Source organism: Vombatus ursinus, unplaced genomic scaffold, assembly GCF_900497805.2.
Source record: "Vombatus ursinus unplaced genomic scaffold, bare-nosed wombat genome assembly UNPS02011591.1, whole genome shotgun sequence".
In the NCBI taxonomy this organism is placed as follows: Eukaryota; Metazoa; Chordata; class Mammalia; order Diprotodontia; family Vombatidae; genus Vombatus; species Vombatus ursinus.
Genome location: NW_020951369.1, coordinates 27,803 through 55,394, shown reverse-complemented (window position 1 = coordinate 55,394; position 27,592 = coordinate 27,803). Strand labels below are relative to the sequence as shown.

The 27,592-nt window shown below is 36.8% G+C and overlaps 1 protein-coding gene across 1 annotated transcript in view; it reads right to left on the bottom strand.

The window, feature by feature from the left end:
• Positions 1–27,592, bottom strand: part of HERC2 (HECT and RLD domain containing E3 ubiquitin protein ligase 2) — a gene marked incomplete at its 5' end in the record, with an annotated part of 200,575 nt that overhangs the window by 153,420 nt on the left and 19,563 nt on the right. The window contains 5 exons of the mRNA XM_027856650.1: positions 3,173–3,344; positions 3,973–4,083; positions 5,437–5,593; positions 6,290–6,390; positions 8,474–8,693. Coding sequence (XP_027712451.1) covers positions 3,173–3,344; positions 3,973–4,083; positions 5,437–5,593; positions 6,290–6,390; positions 8,474–8,693 — 761 coding nt within the window. The remainder of the gene's footprint in view (positions 1–3,172; positions 3,345–3,972; positions 4,084–5,436; positions 5,594–6,289; positions 6,391–8,473; positions 8,694–27,592) is intronic.

The window sequence follows — 27,592 nt, the reverse complement described above, 5'->3', positions numbered from 1 at the left end:
ATCAAGAAAGATAAGGAATGCTAAAAGATCGTAAGTTAGCTATATTGCTACAGGAAAATCCTTTTTGGCAGACTGTAATAAACATTTTCCTATCTCCCACAACATCTAACATTAAGTGCCTTGTTCACATCAGATACTCAATATGTTATTAATTGAATGTGAACACACATTCAAGAAATCCATACTTAACAGGAAAATAACTTAATCTCACGAGCAATTAATGGAAAGGTTCCTACAATTATTGCAAAAATGATAAAAATCAGCAAGATTATTTCTTATTATTCAGACCACTGACCACTTAAAGACTGAAACCTCAAGCCCACCATCACCCCTGACTACCACTCAGAAAAGAGGACACAGCCCTGCCTCTGGCCAAAGTACTGCCTGAGGATGGACACCACAAGACAGAGTCGAGACATAGAGAATCCTATCACCTGCTGAGACTACTAGATCTGAGAAGTGTCAAACTAAACCCTTATGTCTAACCAACACATACTACCTCTTTCTCTCTAATCTCTGTGACAATGAACCAGTTGCTGCCATGGAATAAATGAGTAAGTTCAATGCTACTATCCTCTAACTCTGGATTCTCTTGGTCCCTATCCTCTCACCACTCACACTTTACCAAATCCCAACCTTAGATGACTCCCACAGTCTACCACCTCCACTTCTATTCACGTACTGCTGAATGGAGCTAGAAAAAGCCATGCCATTATGCCAGCTAGGTTCATTACACATTTATGTTATCTAATTTCAAATGGGTCCTCATACCAGCAAAGTAATCCTTTTTTTTTTCCTGGTGAGGCAATCGGGGATAAGTGACTTGCCCAGGGTCACAAAGCTAGTAAGCGTCAAGTGTCTAAGGTTGGATTTGAACTCAGGTCCTCTTGACTCCAAGGCCAGAGCTCTATCCACTGCGCCACCTAGCTGCTCCAAACTACGTTTTCTTTTCTTTTTCTTTCTTTTTTTTTCTTTTCTTTTTTTTTTTTTTTTGCTTTGGCAATCAGGGTTAAGTGACTTGCCCAGGGTCACACAGCTAGTAAGTGTCAAGTGTCTGAGACTGGATTTGAACTAGGGTCCTCCTGACTCCAAGCCCAGAGCTCTATCCACTGCGCCGCCACCTAGCTGTCCCCAAAGCAATCCTTTTACAACTTTTCTCTAACTGATTCTCTATTCCATTCACCACATCAGATGACCTAAACTTTTTCTTCTCTCCTCAAGCCTCCTAGAGTACGCATCTTCCTTCTCTCTCATCTGAAGACCTTTAAAAAGCTTCTGTTTTACAAAGCGAGTCAAGGACACTTGCTGTAAGCTCTTTCTCCTTCTCGTGTCATACCCTTTGACATCACCCCCCACACTCTCCTCCTTTACCCATCTCTGAAGAACAGTCGGCCCTTTTCTTTGCCAAAGTCTGCCCCTCTCCATGTGCCTTGATCCCATCTCTTTCCTCTCTTCTGCTGAGGATCACCTGCACTTTTATCTATCCCTTCTCTCTCTAATACTTGGTGTCTTTTTATCTATTGGCTCCTTCTCTGCTGCCTACAAATATGCCCAAGTCTCCACACAACCCCATCTTTAAAAATCCCTCATTAAATCATGGCATCCCTGCTAGGTATCAATGGATATCTCTCTTCCCCTTCACAGCTAAGTTCCTCGAAAAAGATGTCCACAGTAGGTGCCTCTCCATCCTTTCTTCTCCCTCTGTTCTAAACCCTCTAGAATATGGCTCCTGACCTACATTCTCAAATGAAGCTGCTCTAATTACCAATAATTCTATAACTGTCAAAGCTGATATCAGTAATCATCATCCTTCCCAGCCTCTCTGAAGGCTTTAATCCCATTTATCCTCTTCAAATGGATACCCTCCCCTCCACGGGTTCTCATGATACGCCTCATATGGTTCTCCCCCTACCTGTCTGATACCTGCTTCTTAATACCTTTTGTTGGTTCTTCATCCACGTCATACCCCCTAACTTCAGGTATTCCCTAAGCTCTGTCCTGGGCACTCCTCTAATCTCTCTCTAGACTCTGACTGCATCAGTTTCTACATGGGGGGTTTCTTGTTCTGTGGAGCTGAAACCAACCAGAGCAGCAGATGCAGTGGAATGAGCCCAAAAGTTCAGTTTCTGTCCTCTATAGAGGAGACCATTAAGAGAAATTTGGTACTCTACCCTCTAGCCCTTCAATCAGAGGGTAGAAGAGGCTGGGGGAGATGATGTCAGTCAAGGCTTTTACAGCCCTACAGAATTTGCCTACAACTTAACCTTTCCAATCTTAATACAAACTAATCCTGTTCCCATACTCTATGGTCCAGCCAAACTAGCCTCCTTTGTTCCTGTCAAACAACACTCCATCCCTTCTCTCCACAACTTTTCACTGTCAGTATCTCCACATGGAATGGGCTTCCACCTCATTTTCACCTCTTGTACACTTTTATTCCCTTCAAATCTCTGTTCAAACCCACCTTCTACATGAAGTCCTTTCTGATCTCCCTAGCTTCTCAGAAGAAGTTTTTTTAATCTCCCTAGCTTGCTCAAAAGAAATTTTCACCTTTTATTTTTTATAGACTTTGTATTAGGCTATATACAAATTATTTCCCAATAGAACGTAAACTCCTTGAGAGCAGGAACTATTTCATTTTTGTCTCTGTATTTCAGTGCTTAAAAGTGCCTTGTATACAGTAAGCATATAATAAATGCTTATTGATGGATTAAGTTTTCTTAAATGTTCACAGTCAGCAAACCCTAGATAATTAACAAGTATTCTGGATGGTATTTTTAAAATCATTAATTCTGCTTAAAAAGTTTATTAATTAGATGACAAAAAAAATTTACAAAACCAAGTATCAGAGACCTATTCAGCTTTCTCTACATCAACAAATACTTTCTCAACTGAGTGAAGTGAGTTTCAAATTATACAAGATGAAATAAACCTTTTGCAACCAGACTTCTTTCCCCAACCTTCTGTTGCAATCACCAGATAATACATGGAACATTTACAATGCTGACTCCAAAGTTCTTTCACCTTTTTCATTCATAAATCAAAAATGACAAGAAATGCACTTATTTAACTTACAGGCTTATAAATTTAGCAGGAATTCATAAACATCTTTAATTATTTTAAATCACACAAACTATCATTCCCGCACAAAGTTTATAATGGACATACTTACCTGAATCTCATCTTCAGTATTAGGCATATCTTTATTACAGATTATACTCTGAAATCTTTGTAATAAAGGGAGAAGCGGTGCACTAGTTCCTTGGGCAGATCGTTCATTATCCGTTTCCCTCGTCCCACTGTCCCACAACTGAAGTAATAACATAATGGCAGATAACATTTGGCTAAAAGAAAAAACAAGTAGTCACCAATCTAAGTATCAAACAGTTATCTGAATCCTTTGAATGTTCTATGAAGCAAATAGGTAAACGTTTATAGTTTAATAGTTAAATTTTCATATATAAATACAAAATACTTAAAATTTATGAAGGTTCTACATGTCAAGACCAAAAAGACTACCACTTGAAAAAAAATTTTAATGAAAATGAGAAATGAGCAAAATGTAACTTCACAAAGCACTACCAGACTTTGTCTGTTTATCAAAAAAGAGAAAAAGAAAGGTTCAAGTATAAAAATGTTAAAATGCACTCATTCTTCAAGGAATTTCTGTTCCTTCAACTTACTGGAACATTTAAATCATAATAAGGAAATAAAAAGGAAACAGAGAAGCTCCTTACATGTCAAAAAATGGAGACCACAAGTGGACTATGTAAACATATTTAGTTTTGTTTTAAAAAAGGCTATTTGCAAAGGCCCTTTAATTGCTAAATATGGTGCAACTGCTAATACAAAAGAAAGGGAAAGAAAAGCATTCCAGGATTATTCATTAAATATTCATCTTCTAATAAACACAAGGTTCATTTAAAATCTTTTAAGAGAGAGATCTTAAAGAGAGATTACTGCATTCCTCACCTTAGAGTGCCTCTCTGCACAGCCAGCTCTAACAATATGGCAAGTGCTAAGTGCTGGTCTTGTAATGGAATGTTTCCTGGCCCTTTGGTACTTGGAGTTCCATGAACATCACTATTTCAAAAGCAAAAGAAATTGATTCAGAGAAACTTTACAGAAATAGAAAATATGATATGCACACTTACTATGAAATGAGCTCCAAATCCTATCACTAAACAGAACCCCTTTCAAAAAAATAAATTTACAATGGAATAATAAGATTTCTGAAGTTTCCAATAGTGACTTTCCAAAACAATGGACTAGCTATCAATATTTTCAGAGATATTTAGAGTTTGGAGTTCAGAGAACTCATATTTCACATGTTTTACAAATAAAGGTCAAAGAAGTATTTATATCTATATCACTTAAAGAATAATGTTCTAAAGCTAAGCTTTATTTAAATTAACTCAACTTTTAAAAGGTATGCTCAAAGTTTCTGAAGTATAAACTCTCTCATAATTCTGTTTTAAATCAAATGCAGTATCTTTAACAGGTTACCATACATAATATGAATAGAAATATTTAGATTTAGTTTCACTTTTAATGAAATATAAAGTTTCTATGATTTCCCTACATTACTGAACAACAATAAACTTCTTGCTCTTGTCTAGGAATCAAAAGGCAAAATTCCTAAGGTTAGTCTCATTTCTAAGTTGAGAATAATTTATTAGACCTTACTTTTAACATAATTTATACATAATTATTTTAAAGTTACTATTAAGTATCCTAATATCTAATCACTATTACAAATTATTTTTTAAATTAAGCTTGAAGCCAGTTATTTAATTTTACAAAGCATACTTTATTTTATACTTTATCACAAATACCACTTGGAACATTAAGTAAACACAACATCATATATGCGTATATAAAACCTTGAGGTGTTAAAAAATACCTTAAAATACTCTGGACTTAAGTTCAGACTGAATACATTTTCCTAATAAAACAGCATCTTAAAAATTCAAAATAAAAGCAATTACACATTATATCAGCTTTACAGATTTTCATCTTAAGTAAATGTATGTCAGACAAATTCATAATCATTCACACAGAGTCAATGACTCTGAATTTATACTGGTGATAGGTACAAAACAAGCATTTGAATACTTAAACTGCTTACCAATATCTGATAAAAAAAAAAAAAGACCTACAGGGGATGTTTTTGGGCTACTACCATATAGATAAAGTTACAAGTTTTTCAATTCAATTCAACAAATATTTATTAAGTGCCTATTACATACAACATACTACGCCAAGTAAATGTAAATAGAATCTTTGAAAGAAAAGGCTTTATTTGGATTCACTGAGATAATAAGAGTTCAATATACAAGAACACTAACCTAAGTTAAGAATTAGATAATAATTAAGGACTAGACTGTGAAATATGTGACATAACTCAATCCAATAAATCGGAAAAATAAAACTTACCCAGTCACAACAGACCTTAGGAATTTAGTTGCTCTCTCTACAACTTCCAACCAAACAGATGACACCGTGCTTTCATCAAAAAGAGATGCTTCTGGTAGGGCCCTCAAGGCATCAAGAGACTCCTGTAACAATTCACTGCATAGGTCGGCATCCTCTCCTAAAAGAACCAATTTAATTCAACCAACATTATTAAGTACTTCCTCATAGAGCATGGGGTACTCTGGTATATACTACAAGAGACAGAGAGTTTTAAATAAAAAACAAACATGGTCCCTGCTCTCATGGAACATAATCTTGTGAGGATATGTGATACATAAATAGAAAACTATAGGTTTTGACTAAGAGGAAGGCTCAGGGGTAGAAAAGCACAAAGTACTTTCTGGAGAGTTTGACTAAAGCACAGCTGATATACAGTAAGGTGGGGCTAGATTATGATAGGTCACATGAGGGAGATTAGCATTTTTATTACATTATAGAAAAGCTATTTTTCTCAAAAGTATTTCTGGATATAATAAATCTCATCTGACAATTATTAACTTCATAACCTTATATCAAGTAAATTATACCAAATAAATCAGTTTTTACTCCACTGGCCTGATGAGCTGCTATTTAGAATATGGTATCTACTTTGGAGTCATAAAATGTTAAAGCCAAAAAAAATAGAGATCAACTATACTACTTCAAAATACAAGAGAGAAAACTGAGGTCCAGAAGAGTTAAATGATTTGCCTATAATCATACAGACACTTACTAGGACCCAGGTCTCCTGACTCATGATAAAGTACTCTCTGCATGATAGTATGGGAGAGGAAAAAAACCTCTTTGGAAACTGAAAAATGTAGTTCAACTTTACCTGACCGCCAAGCTCTTCGTAAGAATGCAAAGGCAAATGAAAGGGCTGCTCTGGATCCAACTCTTGCAAGTCCTTCTACACCTTTTCCTATAGGTCTAGAACTATAACCAAACAAAAGAAAAAAAAATAATCCTTTCTGCTGTTTTAAAAGTCACAATTCACATGAAATTAATTTTTTACCTTCAGTAATCACTTCAAAATGAGTTTAGCAATCGTAGTTAGAAGAAAAACATAAGAAGCATAGTCCCCTGTGTCACCCTCCACTAACTCATCACAGGTGGCATCAGGAAACATTGTACTTTCTCCCAAGGGAATTCAATGTACTCTAAAATCCATAGGTTTATGAAAGGAACTAAACCCCCCTGCAGTAGTGAAATTCAGATTCTTTTCATTTCTATTGGGCCATTAACTCATTACAAGCAATTTCTGTGTCATTAATTTTGTAAGCTTGGTAACACAGTGGACAAAGAGCCAACCTCAGAATGGAGAAGACCTAGATTCAAGAAACACCTTTGACATATACAGACTAAGATTCTGGGAAATAACTCCCTAGTCCAATTGCCTAGCCCTAGGCAATTCTTTGAGACTCTGAGTTAGAGAGGAGATGATGATCAGCATTGGTAGAGAAAGTTTCCTCAACACAAAGTTCCTCATACCACTGAAATGTCAGATCCTGTTAATAGCCTTATCCAGCACATAAAGCAAAATGCTTTGGACACAGAAGGTGCCTAAGAAGTATTTTGAATCAAACTGAAGGGCCTTTCCTTGGATGTAACTCATGACCTTCTCACAGATGCATTTGCATTCTTTCCTGCCCTTGACACAATTATTTCCTCATCTGGAAATTACTTCCTCCTCTATCTGGTTGGAGGCTGGAAAGGACAATTTTCAGCTTTGAAAACTGAGTGATTATACATGGTTATTCAAAAGCAAACGTGAATACTGAAAGCTATCTAGCACTGCATTCTCTCCCACCTAAAGAGCCCCAATTTAGGAAGCTACAGAAAATGAGCAGTTCAAAACTCTCCTGGTTCTATATGTATATATACATATACATACATATATACATACATATATGTCTGTGTATATACATATATACATATACTATATGTGTGTATGTATATGTATATATACACACGCATGCTATATATGTGCCTATATATACACACACATACATACTATATATGTGTGTGTATGTATATATATGTATGTATACACACACACATATTTCCTTATGTTCAAATAGAAAACTGAAATAATCCCTACTGTCAAGGACCTTACATTCCACTGGGGAAATAAAACATGCATAGAAATAAACATGGAAAAAATATATATATACACACATAGAAATAACATATACATATACACATGTACGTGTACGTGTATGTGGCAATAAAGTAATTTCAAGAGGAAGAGAATGCTAGTACCTGGGGTAGTAGGCTGGGGGGCCGAAGGAGGGGGGCTAATCGGGAAAGGCCTTCTATACAGATTGGCCCTTGAGCTGCATTTTGAATGAAGCTAAGGACTCTGAAATGGAGGTAAAGAGGGAGTGCCATTACAGACATGGGGGGGGGGGGCACCTGTACGAAGGCAGATAAGTGGGAGATGGAATCTCATGTATGGTAAACAGCAGGCAAGTCTGTGAATGAAATACCAGAAAAAGATAAGAAGCCTTTATATGCCAAGCTGAGGCTTTTGTATTTTATCAAAGAGGAAATAGTTATTAAAAGATTTCTGAGTTGGGAAGGTGATTTGGTCAAATCTACGTTATAGGAATATTAATTTGGCAGTTGGGTGAAAGATGGACTGGAAAGGGAAGAGACTGGAGTCAGGGAAACCAATTAGGAAACAACTGAAATAGTCTAGCATAGAGGGGCTAGAGGCCTGAACGGTGAAGCCTGTGTGAGCAGACAGAAGGGGATAGATGCGAAAGATGTTGTAGAAGCCAGATCTGGAAAATCCTACCTCCACATATAGCTAACACACCCATTGGCCACCCTTCCAAGTTCTCCAAAATATCTCCCATTTTGAGTATCATAAACAGTTTTCTCAGCTAAAAGCATGTTTTTGAAGAAACCAAGTAATAGCTTGTTCTGTATTACCACAGGACTAAATTTTTATTTAGAATACAAATATAAATTTAGAATAGAATAAAATTAGAAAAGTTCTCACTTATTTTGTTACCTTTTTTTGTCCACAGTAGGTAAAGGAACACTGTTGCTTTTCCATTTAACTTTGACATTTTCCTGAAGAACAGTTCTATTCAGTGCAATGAAATATCGTTCCAGTATAACCAGCCTCTGCTTTAGTCTCACTGCTGAAAGAGTTGTTGTAGCCGTCTGTGTAGCAAGAGTTTGTTGTTCTTTCACTAACACATAAAGGCACTCTTTCAACTCATTCACATCTAAGAGAATAATAAGAAGACATCACAACAAGATCAAATGTATGTGTTTACATCCTAAATGTGACATATAATTTGTTAATACAACCCATTTAATTCTAGCACACTGCTTATGATATGTTTACTTACATCAGGGCCTAGAGCTTCCATCCGCTGGTCCCTACTTTCTCTACAAAAAGCATAATCCCATTACTGTGCAATAACTCTTCAAATATTTGAAGACAGTAACTCTTCTTCTTCAAGTTAAACATATCTCTTTCAAAGAATGTCCTGCCCTCAGTAAGTCATAGTGATGAGATGTCTAACTATCCTGAGTACCTACCTCTCTATAGTAATGTTCCAGCTTATTAATATACTAACTAAACTGGCATCCAGACATGGATGTAGTAAATCAAACTACACTCCTTCTTTCTAAGCACTATACTTCTAGTAATGCAGTCTAAGAAATCACATTAATACTGGGGTTTTTTTTGGCTACCATATTAAACTGACTCAAATTGAGATTATAGGAGATAAAAATCCCCAGGTTCTCTTTAAATGAACTGTTGCTTACTTACACCTATATGTCTACAGCTAAAATTTTAAAATAGGAAGAAAAAAACAGGATCACCATGATACTGCAAACAGGCTAGAGAATGGAATTTTCTTTTGCCTGTTTTACCATGGAAGTTTATGCTGCACTCTCTTTATACCACCATAGCAAAACAGCCTATTCTGAAAGGCTACCAAGGGCCCTTGGTAACTAACATGTAGCAAAATTTCTTTACAACATTTTCTACAGAACTGCAGTTTTCAATGTATTATGTATGAAAAAAAATCAAAAAAGGCACCACTGGCTTGTGGACAGACTTTAGAATATTTTAGGTTTATAGGCAAGAAACATTGGCATAAATATTTTTTTGTTCTTAATGATAACAACATTCTTATGAATGGGTAAAAAGACAGGGCCAAAACCACACCGCATTCTCACTCAAACATACCCTTCACCAGCTCAAAATTTCTCTTCTGGTTGCCCCCCAACTATTACCACTCAGATTTTCTCAATGACAATTCAATATTTATTAAGCATCTATTTAAAATCACAACCATGACATTCTCAAAAAATATGAGACAAGGTCTTCAGATGAGAGGGGAGGGAAATGAGTACTCCCAGGAAGCTTGAAGAAAAGGAGAGATAAATATCTATTCCACTCAACTGCTGTGGTGAATGGGATAGAGAATAAATTGGTTGTTGTCCTTCGTTCTTGAAGAGGACCAAAATGACATCACTATGTTAGAGTCGTGTTACAGTGTGTCTGACTGTGGCTGATCAGACCAATATGAGCTTGGAATGCTCGACCACAGTTCAGACACAAATAGTCCATGTGAACACTTGGGGTGGATTATCTAAATTTGCATATCTCGAGTTTCTTTTGAGCTACTTCAGTTCAGCTTTGCTCACAGAGTACAGCACCTTCTTTGATGCAGACACAACATGCTGAATGGTCCTGTGCTAGTGTCTCCCATGTCACGCAACCAATTCCAAAGTTCTTAAGAGAAACCTTGAGAATGGCCTTGTATCACTTTTTCTGATCACCATCAGTCATTCACATAATGACTGCTCTGTGTGAGTTCTCTATAAAAGGCTTTTCAGCATTCCCTCTCTTGCCAAAAAGAGAATCAATTAGAGCAGATCTGTACAACTTGGCAGTAGGTAGGGACCAAAATTAAAATAGGCTAAACTTCTTCAGACCACTGATAGGTTAGACTAGAAACTGATTGACGATGGTTGGTTGCCATGGGTCACATGACAGCCACTGGAAATCCTTTGGGGGGGGCCACAAGCAGGCCACAGCTGGATGTTGTACAGGCCTGAATTTGAGAGTAGTAAAAAGACTGCTTTGCTGCTGTAATGGCCCAAATGAGATTAGATAATATAAACGCATTGGGGACCCAGTTAGTACAATGGCATGGTTTTCTCTACCTCCATTCAGCAGCATGGGAGTAGAAGTGGGGGGAGGGGAGAGAATAATCAAAGGTTGGAGTTTGGCAAGATATGAAAGGTGATAAGAAAGGGGAGCAAGAGATTCCAAAGTAGAGTAAAGGTTGGAGATTGAGAAGGAAAGAACATGAGCAGGGATGCTGGCATTAATAAAGTCAGAGTCAAATAAGGCATGTTCACTAGAGCTAAGAATGAGTAGAAGAGAACAGAAGATAAAACAGAAATAGGCAACAGGGCCAAAAGCACTAAGGGCCAAGAGTTTGTACCTTATCTAATCCATTCACATGCTAATTATTAAATGCCTACTATGCAAAATGTGACTGATTCCTTTCAGAACTACTGAAGGAATCACAAAAGCAGCATTTTAGGAAAATTAAACTAGTGGTATACTGTTGAAACTGTGAACTGATCCAATCATGTAATGCTGCTAATTTCCTTTCTCTTCATACCAAATTATTTTTGAGAAGGGTCCATCTATAACAATATATTTTTGGTAACAATTTCTGTGGAAATAAAAAATTAGAAACAAAGTGGATGACCATCAATTTGGGAATGGTTGAAAAATTGTGCTATATTAATATGTAATGAAATTTCATTATACTATAAAAATAATGAATATGAAGAATTCAAATGAATTGAGAAGACATGAACTGCAGCAGTGAGGTATGCAGAATCAAAGAAAAAAAAAAATAGAATGACCTCAATAGCATAAGGGAAATAACCACCAAAAAAATATTGAAACTCAGACAGCCAATCTTGACTCCCCTTCTCTCAACTGAGCAAGCATTTTTTAACCTTTTTTTGTGTCATTGACCTATCTCCAGTCTCCCTGTTCTTTGGTAGTTGGGTGAAGTCTTTGGACTTTTTCTCAGAATAACGTTTTTAAATGCACAAAACAACACAGGATTACAAAGGAACCCAATTATATTGAAATATAGTGATTAAAATGTTTTGTTTTTAAAGTCAAGGATCCCAGGTTAAGACCTCCTGCAGTAGACAAGGGGGAACTATAGGCACAAAATGCAGCATATGACCTCAGACTAGGTCAATGTGTATGTTTTTCGGTTTGTTTTTTGGTGAGGTATTCTGGATGGTGGGGGGGGTAAGAGGAGACTATAATTCTTTGTTCAGAGTCCATCAAAGGAGTTATGGGGAAATGACAGTTTAACTGTTTTATTTTCTGTTACAAAAGAGAATTAAATTGGGAATAGGACTACCGTTAGGGAATGATTAATGTACACACTGGTATAAGAATTGAGACAAACAATAATTGTGATAAGGTTTCATTTTGTGACAACGATGGTCACATGCATGCTTCTACCGACACCAGGCAGACTCATAACATCTGACTTTTACCAGATGAAATTGGATTGAGCTGAGATTTGGTTAGTGCTCCATCAAGTGAATTGCTAGATTTCCTGCCATGTACCTAGTGTTTCATTGTTCTTCTGTTATATTTTAATTCTGTGCTTCTTTTTTTTAAGAATAGCTATTACTCCAAGGAAATGTGCAAAAAGTATAGCTCTTGGAAGTCAATGTTGAAAACTAAAAATTAATTAATTGACGAAAAAAATTATAGCTCTTAAAAAGCACACTTTAATGACTATTACAGATATTATAGTGGTTGTTGAAATGGGGAAGTAAAGCTTTTTGAGGATCATTTAAGAATATATCAAAGCCAAACATAATCAGTCACATCTAAGCACAAAAGAAAAGTTCAGTTGAAATATTAACATGTTTTAAATTGAAAACTACTAATGTAAAATAGCATAATTAACTCTGAAAACAAGCAAAGACTTTCAGAGGAACCTTGCAGCTAGAGATAGCATTAATGATTCATCTACAATTCCAGGAAGGCTCCCTGAAGTTGGAAGAAGAAAAAGACCAGTTAAAAAAAAAATCTGCTAACTAAGGCTATAAAGAAAAAAATGCTAATTATGGGAAAGATAATGCAAAGATTAGGGTACTAAAGAAAAGTATTTACTGTTGACAATCACTTTTTCATTCAAAGCTATGTCAAAACTGCTGTCAGAACAAGTCCTGGTGAAGGCTAAGATCTGAGCATCTTCATCAGACTACAAAATATCTACACAAAAAATGTTGGGGGGATTTTTTTCAAGTTTCTTATCCTAATTAAGGAAATTATGAATTCAGATAAACATTATTAATATACTGAGAAGCAGAACTGTTTCAGAATTACAAAAACGAAATGCTACATGACCTTGCATCACACACGTCATGAAAAGTCAAGAATATGTATCAAAGAGACGGAAATAAAAATCCTTCAATACTCTAGGAGGAATTCCCCTGATTTAGGCCCCATTAAAAATCTACGGGCTGGGGCAGCTAGGTGACACAGTGGATAGAGCACCAGCCCTGATGTAAGGAGGACTCCAGTTCAAATTTGGCCTCAGACCAAACACTTGACACTTAACAAGCTGTTTGACCCTGGGCAAGCCACTTAATATCAATTGCCTAAAAAATAAATAAATAAATAATCTATGGGCTAAAAGTTACTAAACTGTGCAAAGTCTTTTGACCCAGGAATACCACTACTAGGCCTATACTCCAAAGAAAACAAAGAGAAAAAGGACTTTATATGTACAAAAATGTTTATAGCAACTTTTTGTGGTAGCTAAAAACTGAAAATAAAGGTGTATCCTCCTAGTAGGTGGGAAATGGCTAAACAAATTGTGACATATGAATGTAATAAAATATTACTGTATCAGAAAAATTATGAAATAGTTACAGAGGAAACTGGGAAGATTTCTATTAACTAATGCAAAGTACACAAACTAAAGGAACAATTTACACTATTTACCGTACTATTTTTTTTTTCATTTTCTTAAGGCAACTGGGGTTAAATGACTTGCCCAAGGTTCACACAGCTAGTAAGTGTCAAGTGTTTGGTCTGAGGCTGAATTTGAACTCAGGTCCTCCTGACTTCAGGGCCAGTACTCTATCCACTGCGCCACCTAGCTGCCCTGAACAATTTACACTATAACAGTATAGAGAAAACTTTGAAAGGCTTTAAAAACTATGATAAACACAATTGATAAATCACCAGTACAAAAGAACAATAATAAAACATGCCACTCACTCCCTTCTAGAGACATGATGATTTTAAAAAGCAGTTAAAGATAAATATATGTGTAATATATATATTCAGACACAACCAATATGTGAAATTTGGTTTGCTGCATACATAGATGGGCTTTATTTTGGGGGATTTTTTTTAATTGCTCAGTGGAAGAGGGAGGAATAAAAGCAAAAGGATATATTGCATATTAAAAGGTTAAAAGATGTAAAATTTGATTTTATTATATTTGTCAATAAATGTAATTATTTTACTTTGTCCCAAGTTCTTCACACAGCAATGTAAAATCAAAAGGTATTCATAAGACATGAAAAAGTTTTAATAGTACAATAGTAATGGTCATTGTTGCTAAGAGTATTATTATTATTAATATTATCATTAAATATTCAACACCTAACCGGAAAACTGTCAATGAAGCTGACTTCATTTTTTTGGTAACCATAAAAGTCCCAAAATTTGTTTGGGTAAAAATAGGTTACAACTGTGTACATCGGTAAAAACTAAATATAATTTCTTCTACATTCCAGAGTTTAATAGATAAATTTCACCTTCTATTAACTATGCCAATTCTACAAGAAACTACCTATAAAGAGGTAAAGAAAGGAGTATCAGTTTCTAAATAAAGGCTACCAGAGAAAAGCAACTGGAAATTAAAAATAGGACTTTAAAAATAACTCAACCATATAACTAAATGATCAGCTAGCTGAGGTCATGTGCTTATCACACTTAACCTGATACTGTAGTTATATATCCTACTATCTAATTTCATGTATAATTTTATTAGGATTTTTTCTTTTAACTTGTAAGAACTCATGTCTCTCCATATCTTTTTTTTCCTCAAAGAGTAACAAAGAAAATGAAATTTGTAACTCAGAAGGGATCAAATAATGGATCATTTATATACCTCCACTATGCATATTTACATATTAGCAATTGTACAACAGTACACTTGTAGCAAATACTAAGAATAGTATACATACAATTGCTTACCTTTCTTTCACTCAAAGCAAATTACAATAAAATTTCACTTAAAGGCATTAATGGAGGGAAAGGAAATTAACTACTGTAATACTACAAAGCCTGAATTACCAAAAGTTTCTTTAAAAAATGTAGGTTTTCTTGCTAGAACACACTAACCAAATAAACATTGCTCTGCTTTAAATTAATATCTGTTTGCTAAAGTCAGCACTGTATAGCAGTATCTACTGTATTTACATCCCAAATACCTTGAAATAGCTAATTCTCCTAAGTATCAAAAATGTTGCCATGCAATCTTGCCTATACTATTCATCTTCCTTTTTTTCCTCATAAATTTATACAAAGGAATTTTTAATTCAACCTTGAGCAAAAATTCTAAAATGACCAAAAACTTCTAAAATACTGAGGTTGCAATTAATGAACTTTTACCAGGATTTTTCATCATAGAACAGAAACGGAACCTGTGGGCAGGGCATACTCAAGTAGACAAATATAAAAATCTGTTATACTACCTAAAAATATAATTCTAGAATATGCTCTCAAAAGAGTCCTACTCTAATGCCTGGTGGCTTGGGAGTGGTTCTTGAAGGCTATACAGGGAAATGGCCCACCCATGACAGTTTGCCCCAGTTGCAAGTGATAACTGCTTTACAAGGACCAATCTGGCTAATTAGGCTCATTACCAGTAAACTATCAACCCAGGATACACACAAGAACTCAAAACGGCCCTCACTCCTGTTAAATTTTCCTTCTCCTTTAGCTAAACTTACACTGTGCATGATATTATTAAAATTATAGTCATTCACTATGTATGTTTTAAGAAACAATGTAATGCTATGGACATGGTTCAGCACAGACAACATTTTGTATACAAACATACCTTACCCTTCTGCTCAACAAATGATCAAAGTGAGGGAATGATAATGCTTTTCACTTCAATTCACTTTTATCTTTTAAAGTCATTAAATTCAGTCCATCTAAAGACCACTGTTCTCAAACTAGAGAACTTTCTTTTACCTAAGTCTTTATGTCTCACAACTAATAACTTAAAATAGTTTTTCTTTTCTCTCATCCCTAGTGAGTATGCATTTACTATTATATAATTTCTCTCCTCTCACTTTCTTTTTAACCCCTTACAATCCTGCTTCCAACTTCATCCAGTTACCAAAGAACTCTGAATTATCAAATCCAATGTTATTTTCTCCATCATTATTCTCCTCAACCTCTCTGCAGCCTTTGACACTTATAATCATCCTCTCCCTAATACTCTTCTCAGCAGGTTTTTGGGACACCACTCTTCTGGTTCTCCTTGTAACTCTTTCTCAATATACTTTGTTGGATTCTCATCTAGATCACACCCTTTAATTTAGGAGTCCCAAAAAAATTAAATCGTGGTCCCTCTTCTCTTCCTCCAGGGCTCTCTTCCCTCAGCACTTCTTAAACTATTTCACATGGTGATCTCATCAGCTCCCATGGATTAATTACCAAATGTAAGCTGATGATTCACAAATCTGTCTTTCCTGCCCCATTCTCTCTGCTGATCTCAAAACTCCAACTGCCTTTCAGGCATCTTGAACTGGATGTTCAGTCGACATTTTAAGTTCAACATTTCCAAAACCAAACTCATTACCTTTCCTCCAATTGCTCCCCCACTTCTCCCTTCCCTATTACTGTCAAAGGCAACACCATCCTTCCAGGCTCTCAAGCTCAAAACCTAGACATCACTTTCAACTTTTATCTCTCACTCCCATATCCAAACTGTTGCCAAGAACTATCAATTTCACCTTTGCAGCACCTCTTGAATACACCCCCTTCTCTCCTCTGACACTGGCACCACCCTAGTTCAGCCTTCATCACCTCTTGCCTTGACCACTGCAGTACACCTGCTGGTGGGTCTATCTACTTCAAGTCTCTCCCCACCCCCAACCCATCCTCCACTCAGCCATCAAAGTGATATTCCTAAAGTGCAGGTCCAACCATGTCACCTATCTACTCAATAAACTCTAGTGGCAGCCTATGAGATAAATGCAAAATCTTCTGTTTGCTCAATTCAAAGTCCTTCATGACCCTCCTACCTTTCCAGTCTTCTTACATCTTAGTGCCCCACCACATACTCTTCAATCCAGTAACACTAGCAAACATGGTTCGTTCCATGAACAAGACACTCAATCTCTTAACTTCAAGAATTTCCTCTAGCTATCCCTATGTCTGCAATGTTCTCCCTCATCATCTCTAGCTACTAGCTTCTATGGCTTCTTTTAAGTTCCAACTAAATTCCCAACTTCTACAGGAAGCCTTTCCCAATCCCTCTTAATTCTAGTGCCTTCCCTCTTTTAATTATTTCCTATTTATCCTACACATAGCTTGGTGATACATATCTGTTTGCTTATTATCTCCCCCATTAGATTGTGAGCTCCTCATGGGCAGGGACTATCCTCTGCTTCTTCCTGTGTCCCCAGTACTCAGCACAGTACCTGGCACATAGGCTTTTGGGGGGGTTTTTTGGTTTGCTTTTTTTTTTGGTCTAGGCAATAGGGTTACATGACTTGCCCAGGGTCACACAGCTACTAAGTGTTATGTGGCTGAGGCTAGATTTGAACTCAGGTCCTCCTGACTCCAGTGCTCTATACACCGTGCCACCTAGCTGTCCCAACAGAGGTTCTTAATAAGTGTTTACTAGCTGACTAAATATATGTATGTGTATATACATAGACTCACAAAGATGCGTTCCTTAATCTATTCAACTCCTTTGGCTTTTACTTCCACATCTCAGTCACACACAGGGATGGTTACACCTTAGATCTTTCCATCACCTACAATGTTCAACTTCCTCAATGAAAAACTTTGACGTTCATTTATCTGACCTCAACTTCCTATCATTCTATCTATCTCTATGATATATTTCTCCTACACCTTTTCTTTACCATCACTATGTCAAGTCACTACTTTTGCTTTGGTCACATTTTCCTCCCTTCCAAATTTCTACCCTATGAGTAAACAGCTACTCTCCAATCACTTGCCCCACTGTCTTCTCAATAATCATATCCTGCCAAACCCCAGTCATGGATTACTCTCTACCATCTGCCTTCTTCCCTCCATTTCACATTCCACTGAGTAAAGTAAGAGGAAATCATGCAACACTGTTCACTGGATCCATTACAAATCAATATTATCTAACCCCAACTTTACTCTCACTGAAGCAAGGCAGTCCTTTTACCCTTCATTCGCTCATTCACTAAGAGGCTATTTTAAACTTTCTCTTCTCTCTTCAAGCCTCCCATACCTCTTCTCCTCTAAATCCTCTCAGCTGAGGGCTCTGCCTCCTGCTTTTTACTATAAAAATTGAAGATATTGTCCATAAGCTCCATATTTCCCCTCCTCTTCATCTCAAACCCCTTGCCATCATCTCCCACTCTATCCTCTTTTCCTCCAGTCTCTGATAATTAGATGGCCGGTCCTCTACCATCTTCTCCAGCAGACCTTTGATCATCACTTCTCTCTCTCCCTAATCTTCCCTCTCTCCTTGTCTCTTAGCTCCTTCTCAGCTGCCTACAAATGTGAACAAGTCTCCTCCATACTTAAAACACCCTCACAAAACCCTATATCCTTCCTATAAGCTATCAACCTGTATTTCTCCTCCCTTTCTCAGCCAAACTCCTAAAAAAAGGGCTATTTATACTCAATGCCTCCATTTCCTACCCTCTAAACTCATGTCTCATCCCTTTGCAATTCAGTTTCCAAACTCATCAATCAACTAAAACTGCTCTCTTAAAATTGACTAATCCTTTAATTGCCAAATCTACAAAACTTTTCTTAAATCCTCATTCTTTTTTATCTCTGAAGCAACTGACACTGCCCAGTACCCTTTCCTCCTGGGTACCTTTCTCTTCTTGAATCCTGCAGCACTGCTCTCTCTCCCATTTCTCCTACCAGTCCTGTATACTGACTTGCTCCTTCCCAGTCTCCTTAACTCACTCACCAACTCCTTCACTTCCCCAACAGTACCCTGATGATCTTTCCTGGGTTCTCTTATCTCTGTACACTCTCTCTCTTACTAACACCTCATCACCTCCCATGGGTTTAGTTGTCATCTCTCTACAGATGACTCTTAGAATATATCCAGCCCTAGTACCTCTCCTGAGGTCCAGTCTCACCTCACCAATTGTCTATTTGACATTTCCAACTGGATGTCCTATAACCATCTCAAATGCAATATATCCAAAATAGAACTCAATTCAATAAACATTTATTAAGTGCCTACTCTATGCCAGGTACTGTGCTAACTGCTAGGAACACAAATAAGGAAAAAAAAAAAAAAAAAGACAGCTGCTGACCTCAGGAAGCTTACAATCTAATGGGGAAGACAACCCACAAAAGGAAACTGAGTGTAGCAGAAGAGGCACAAAGGAGATACGATGCTCCATGGGTCAAAACTAAGCAAAGCTGCTGATGAAAAATGAGAGTTACCTGAAAAGTTCAATATCTTTTCCCCTCCTGCGACCACTGTGCTAGTCACTACAATTCACAAACCTTTGTGTCATCCCTAACTCCTCACTCTGCTTCACCCTATATAGCCAATCAGTTGCCAAATCCTGCTGCTTCTACCTTTACAACATCTCTTACTTCTCTTCCCTTCTCTCTACTTACATAGCCACCACTTTAGTTCAGGTCCTCATCAGGTCTCTCCTACTACTACAAAAACCTCCTTGCTAATATCCCTGTCCCAAGTTTCTCCCCACCCCAATTCGTCTTCTACACAATGTCCAAAGTGACTAACCATGTCACTCTCTTATCCAATAAACTCCATCAGCTCTCTATTGTCCCTAGGATAAAATACAAATTCTTCTCTTCGGCTTTCAAAGACCTTCACGTACTGGTCACCACTTACCTTTTCCCGTCTCATTATCCACCACTTTCCTCCCTGCACTATACAATCCACCCACACTGGCCCTCTCTCTATTCTTCACATATGGTACTCAGTTTTCTGTCTCTACATCTTCCTACAGGCCACTCCCCATGTCTAGAAAGCACTCCTTCCTCACCTCTACTTCACATAATCCCTTACTTCCTTCAAGATTAACTTCAACACCACCTCCTATATATGGGCTTTCTTGATTCTACTGCTAGTGCTCCTTCTACCTACCTTTATTCAGTATATACTTATTTATTTTTATGTACATATGCATATGCTGCCTCTCCCCGAAGAATATATCCAAATATACGCACACAAATTCCCCAACAGCAAGAAATGTTTCATTTTTATCTCTATATCCTCAGTGCTTGGCACAGTGCTGGGCACATAATAAATATTTAATAAATGCTTGTTAAATGAATAATAATTGCGTAAATCTCTTAAGACTATAAACTCCTTCAAGCTAGGGAATATGTCTCATTTAAACTCTGCATAAACTCTGTAGCACAATGCTCTACACACAATAAACACCTAAATATTTTTTCATGTTCTATTTTCTACAGAAGTGACCCTTGAGGAACTATTTCCTAAGGTTATGACTTTGGATAGCTCAGACTATATTTGCTCCAAGAGGCAGAAACAGAAGGGTAAGGGACAGTTCCAGCATGGAAGATTTCAGGGTCAATTGTTAAAATGACATTCCCTATGAAATTATCCCCAATAATAGAACAGAGTCCTTTATGAAGAAGTGACACACCCATCACTGGAAATAGTGAGGCAGAAATTGAATAAATAACCACTAGGAGTATCAAAGAAGGGACTTCTCTACTGGGAAGGAGGTTGAACCAGATGTCCTTTAAAGCTCTTTCTGACTCTATGATTCTATAAACATTACATACTGAAATTTTAGACCAGAAATGTTGCAAATTTGGGTTCCAAACCAAATCAAGTATTTACTACTTGCGTGACCTTGGACAGTTTACTTAACTTCTCTAGACCTCAAATTCTTCATCTGTAAATAAGAGAGCTGAATTAAACAACCTCTAAGTTCCCTTCTTGCCCTAAATCCTATGATCCTATGACTTAATTAAAAAAAATTTTGGTAATACTCATCAGACACAAATATTAATGCCCTTAAAAAAACTTTCTGATACAAACATTAATTTGCACCAAGAGTCCAGCACACAATGAACCCAAGAGTCCGGCACACACTAAACATCCTGAACTTGGAGTTTTATAATAAGTATAATACACTTGAATTTTTAATCTCTCACTTTGAAAAAAAATCACAAATCCATCAATATTATTTAATCATTCATTCATTCAAATATGTGTTAAGGGCTACCTATGTACAATACACTGTGCTAGGTGATCAGAGGAATATAAGACTATCTTGCTGTGAAGCAAGCCTGACAGTTATCAGGAAACGAGAAACAATTACAAAACTATGCAAATAAAGAACTGGAAATTGAGGGGGTGTCCATCAATTGAGGAATGGCTGAACAAGTCATGACATATGATTGTAATGGAATATTATTGTTCTATAAGAAATGACAAACAAGGTGATTTCAGAAAAACCTGGAAAGACTTACATGACCTGATACAAAGCGAAATGAGCAGAACCAGAAGAACATCGTACATAGTAACAGCAATACTGTATGATGATCACAAATGACTTCGTTATTCTCAGCAATACAATGATCCAAGACAATCTTAAAAGATTCATGATACAAATGCTATCTATCTCCAGAGAAAAAACTGATATTGTTTGAATACAGACTGAGGTATACTATTTTTCACTTTCTTTCCTTCTTTTTTGTTCAAGTCTTCTTGTGCAAAATGATCAATATGGAAATGTTTTACATGATTCCACATGAATAACCTATACCAGATGCTACCATCTCAGGGAGGGTGAAAGATAAAGGAGGGAGGGACAGAATTTCGAACTCAAACCTTTAAAAAAAAATGTTAAAAATTGTTTTTTACATGTAATTGAGGGGAAATAAAATATTATTAAAATAGAAAACTATGCAAAATAGAATTTAAGTACCAATAAATGCTATAACATTTAACTGAAGAAAAATTTATGAAAGATTGTGGGATTTGAGTTAATTTTTGAAGGATGGATGTGTATACAAATGAGCTAAGAAGAATCATAGAATCTAAGAGCGAGGAGAAACCGCAGATCCATATCTGGATAGGAATACACTCTATAATATTCTCACATAAGCAGTGGTCATGCAAACCTATGCTTGAAGGCTTCCAGTTTTCAGGGGAGTCCACTACTTCACAAACCAGCTTACTCCACTTTTGGAGAGTGCCTTGAGGCAGAAAGACCAATTAAAACAAAAATTTGATAGTCCAGCAATAAAGCAATAAAGGCTTGAAGTAGGCTATATAAGCCATACTAGGGGGTGGAAGGGGGCAGGGATATAGATACAAAATATGTTTAACAAGATTTTAGAATTTATTAATTATAAAAGTGAGCAGTCAAGAACAACACAAAGGACTATGAACCTGGGTAACTGGAAGAATGGTAGTGTTCTCAACATCAATACAGAAGTTTGGAAGGAAAGTAGATTTGAGAAAAAAGATGGTCTGTGATGCACATAGCAACTCATCCACATCTGCTCATGCTGTGCAATTTACATTTTCCCACCAAAAACTCACCACGGCTCTAAACAGAGCCTGCCCTCCAAGAGATGTCTGCCATAGCCACAAAGTGAAAGGGTAGGGGTGGGGATGGGAGAGAAACCTGCTCAGTTGCTGTTTTAAGTACCAAATAATGGTTCCGTTATATGTGTCCTGAATGGCCCATTCTGGTCTCACAAAATGGAAAGTTAGGATCTTACTCAGCAGAGGGAAGAGGAAGAGTAGGGCATTGTTGGGAGATAAGGATAAGTGTGGTAGTGTTGAAGATAAATTCCATGTCTCCTATGGAGAGGATGGCATGACTCATCTTCCCACTCATCTGAATGGCTAAATACAGTTCTTGGGGTCATGTTATGAATCAAGCCTTATCCTGAAGGAGATAACCAGGGGTTAAAGAATGTCCTGTAAGCACTACAAAATATGCTGTTAATTCAAAAAATGGAGCTGGATCATGGACATCCATATCTTTAACTTCACGCTAAACCCTATGATTTACCTTCCTTCTTATATGTCAGATTCAAAATATAATTGCAATTCCTTTTGCATTTTATACGTATTATAAAAGGAAAAGTCATACCAAACTACCCTTTACCTAAAGATTAATAAAGTGACTAAGTATGAAAGGAAGACTGAGAAAAATCCAAGACTTAAATTGCTAAAAAAGAATTACTCAAAATACTTTCATGTTAAAACAGTCCTAAATTCAGGTCTGTCTTAGAAAATAAAAATAGGTTATTACTCACACAATTTTCATTTTAATATGGCATTTCATAAACTAGAGAGAACTTTTTTTAAAGGGACAAAATTCAAAGATGTCTTATAATAGCAAAGAGGAAAAAAAAAATAATTTGAATCTCAGGCACCCACTGACTAACAAGCAATCATTCTGCCACAAGAAGGAAAAGAAAAAATAAAGAGCTTTTTTGTTTTTTTGCAGTTTTAAATAAATCTTTACTTCATTCATAAATCTGTTAACCATTAAAAGAATTAGCATGTGTTCACAAGTTATATATAATACATGGTTAAAATCTACCAAATGACTGTCTCAAAACAATAGGTATGTTAATGAGTTGTACCTCTGTTAGTGTAGAATCAAAAGAATTTTAGAAGTGGAAGGGCCCTCTGAAATCAACTAGATCATAATTCTTAACATAAGGTCCATGATCTTTTTTTTTTTAATCTTCTGATCACCGTACTTCAATATGATTGGTTTCCTTTGTAAATCCTATGTATCTTATTTGACGCATTAAAAAAAAAAACCATTATTCTTAAAAGGGCCCATTAAGTTTCACCAGACTGCCAAAAAGGTTCATAACACAAAAACAGTTAAAAACCCTAAACCAGTCCAGTCTGCTTCTTTACCAATGAGAAAACTGAGGACCACTGATATAAAAAGATTCGCTCCAAGTCACAAAGAAGGAGATAGTCTTGAAGAGAAGTTATGGAATAGCTGCTGTGGGAGTGTGGTAGAAAATCCATCAAAGATAAATATAAAAAATGCCACATGGAAGAGAAGACCCAGAGGAAGTTAGATAACATAAATTTACTGCAGATCTAGTAGTCGCTTCCTCCATTCAATAGCTAAGCCAAAAAAAGAGAAGACAAACAGTGAGTGAGGATGACTCACGGCTGAAAAGCATCAAGGTGCAAGGGGCAAGAGATTCATGGGTGAAGGGCATGGGTTCCGTGTGCAACTGGTTAACTATAGGGTCAAGACTAACAATAAAAGACAATAGGAAGATGGATGACAGCCTCAGAGAACAGGGCAGATAAAGTGACTAGAGGTTGTGAGGAGGACAAGAGATTATGGTGAAAACTAAGAACAACTTTGGGAATAGTTTTGATTGGAAAGTAATATAAGGATAAGGAACACTGGCTATGGAGTCAGAAGGCTTCAGTTCAAATCCCAGCTCTGCCACTCACTACCTTGTGTGACCTTGGGCTGAAATCATTTCATCTGTCTAGGCCTTGGTTTCCCCATCTGTACAATAAGAGGACTGGTCTATATGACCGCTAAGATCCTTTCCAGCTCTAAATCTATGATCCTACTGAATGAAGCAATTCTAGTAATCTATGAACATTTCAGAGCTCAAGATCATGTAGGCAGAACAGTGTTGGGCGACAGTGAAGACATCTGAGCGGTAGCTGAGGTGGAGTGAAGATGGAAGATATGGAAACTTAAGAAGACTGATGACTCAGGAAGGTATTTCCTGAGTACCTGGTACTTGAAGGTATATCAATATGAATACTAAAGTCAACAAATATAAACATAGGCGATGGAATATAGAGAAAACCTGTGAGCCAAGTTCTCAACTCCCTCAAAAAAATAAAGAAGAGACCAACAACATAGCATTTACACAGCACTTTAAGATATGCAAAATGCTTTGCATATGTTATCTCATCTGAGAATGGTATGAAGTCAGTAGTTCACAGCAACAAAAATCTGGACAGGTTCATATAAACAAAGAGACTCACTTCAAAGAAGGAAAGGTTGCAGATGGGGGCAAATGGAGGCTAGTAGTAGGGGGTAGTAGTAGTAAGGAGCAAGGAGGATGTAAATTCCTCATTCTAATTCAGTTCATGTACCATACATGAGAAAGGGAACAGTCAGCAATGGAAAATGTGACAAAGGAAGAGCTCTTTTCTGAAGAAAGCCTCCATGAACTGATTCCTATTGAAACTTCACTTCCATACTTGAAGGATCTGTAATTTCACTATTATGGGAACTCTTTCACCAAAGCAGGCCACAACCACTTCTAACTAAGGAAATTATCTATAAAGATTCCTGTTGCCAAAAAATCCATTAAATGGAAGTCAACTTGATGATAAATCTCTCTGAAAATAGAGAAGTTGGTCCTTCAACGGACAAAAAGTCTACCACTGGATATGTACCCAAAGTCTTTCCAGCTTGGTTTCAGCTTCAAACCTATCTGAGCTGATACTCATTCATTTGGTAGGCCTAATACAGAATAGCTGGCACAGCCTTTGAGAACCCATGGGCTACCTCCACTCTTCCATGAAGCCCTGGAGAAGAACTCCTAACAAAACAGGAAAAAAATTAATCATTTAATTGATTGTTGTTTTGTCTGACTCACTATGCAACTAAAAAGTCATCTCCACCATGAAGTCTTCCCTGATCCCCACATCCACTGAACTCTCATAGCACTTTTTACATGTAAACATTCTACTCTGTATTAGTTATTTGTATCACAGCCTCCCTACTAGGCTATAAATTCACCACAACTAGTTCTGTGCTCTGGACACAGCAAACATTTAATAAATGTTTGTTGAACTGAATGGAGTCAATAAATTTCAATAAATTATTTTAACCAAACATCTGCATTTTAAGCCTTTTATTTCCAAGTACTAAAGAAATCTGGCTATAATCCCAAGAACAAGAATTTTAGGCAATCAGCAAGGTAAAGCTGGAAAATACCTTATGAGTCATCCAGTCCAATCCTCAATTTCAGACTCAAAGAAGATAGTTACTAGCCTAACATTACAAATATATTAAGTTTCAGAGCTGGGATTGAGCCCAGTTCCTCTAATGCCATATCCACCACTCTTTCTGCTATACCAACTTGAGATTTTGAAGGTCAAAGGACTCCTTAAAGTCAAACTATGCCTATTTATGAAGCCAACCCCAGAGGCAAACCTGATTTAGTTCTCTCAGATAACCAGAGGACAGTGAGAAAATAAGCAAAAGGAGCAACAGAAGTAATGATTCATAATCTCTCCTCTCCACGCCTTTTGGGGTAAGGACAAACAACGGGGAAGGACAAACAACAACAAAAATGGGATAGATAGTCTTGGCTCCCTGAGGGAAGACAAGACAATAACTAGCTCTATAAAAGCTACTTATATCCAGAACCTGGAGGGGGAAGGAGAAGGGAACACAGAGAACCATTTGCAAAGGTTCATCCAGCAAATCACATTCTTCTAGGGCTTCTCCTCACTACTTCCTTGCCAGAATCCATATGAAGCTTCTCTCTTCTCCCTGTAATCTCAATATTCCTAGACAGATAGACAGACAGATCTATAGATTTATGTCCTATTTTCTACACAAATCAAACTATTTTAAATGAAACTGAATGATATTCCTGCATTTTACATCTGCTGCTGGGCAGCTTTTAAGTCCTCCACTCTTCTCTGGTAAAGCTCATCACCTCTAATCTCATCACCAAGCCTGCTAACTCAAGTCTTGACTGAGACCACCTCCCTCAGCTTCCTCTCCCTAGGACTAAAGGGCTGGAGGGTGGAATATCAAACTCTTCCCAATGCCTTCCCTTATAGAAAGTATAAAATGGATTCACCCCACTCTATCTGTTACCCTGCCCAGTTTCAACTCCACAGAATCAGATGCCAAGGACACCCTGGTCTCTCTCCCCACTCCCACCTTCCTGCTTCCTTTTGTGACCTGTCTCTCCAATTAGAGTGTAAGTTCCTTGGGGACTGTTTCTTATTAATTGTATCCCCAGCACTTAGTATAGCGCCTGGCAAATAGTAGACACTTATGCACTGCATACAGGTGCTTAGTAGATGCTCAATGAATTGAATATCGTTATGTCTCCTTCAGATTAAGATTCTGCATGGCACTGGAATTCATCCTTTCTATTAACAGCCCTACTACTACAACAAGATTTCTCTCAACCAGCACAGCATAACAAATTACAACTTGCAGAAAGAAAGCTTTCTCTAAAACTGCAAACTACCAATATACTCTTATCAATTCTCCCTTTTTAAAAATCTATGCCGATAGGACAGCTAGGTTGCACAGTGGATAGAGCTCCTTGGAGTCAGGAGGATCTGAGTTCAAATCCAGCCTTAGACACTTGACACTTACTAGCTGTGTGACCTTGGGCAAGTCACTTAACCCCAACTGCCTTGCCAAAAAAAAAATTAAAAATAATTAAAGTTAGTTTTTTCCCTATATTTATTTCAAGTTAATCTTCCAAATAAGAATATTTAAGATTGTGATAAGGGTCAAAAAACATAGAAAAGAAAAAAGATGAATAGTGTTCTTAAAGAGTCTACATTCAAGAATTTTCAGAGTTAAATGGATAGCACCATTCCACCAATGATTCCTTTGACAATGTTATGTAAAGCTCATATTCTGAGTTCAAGCATATTTTAAAATGTAAAATTTACAGAGTATATGCTGAGAAATAAGATAAAACAAAAACTAGCTAAGATATGAAGTAGTCAAAAAGATGACTAAAGCACTGAGTTTTATAGGTAAAACAGTAAAAAAAAAAAATGAAGAAATCACATTAAACAAGTAT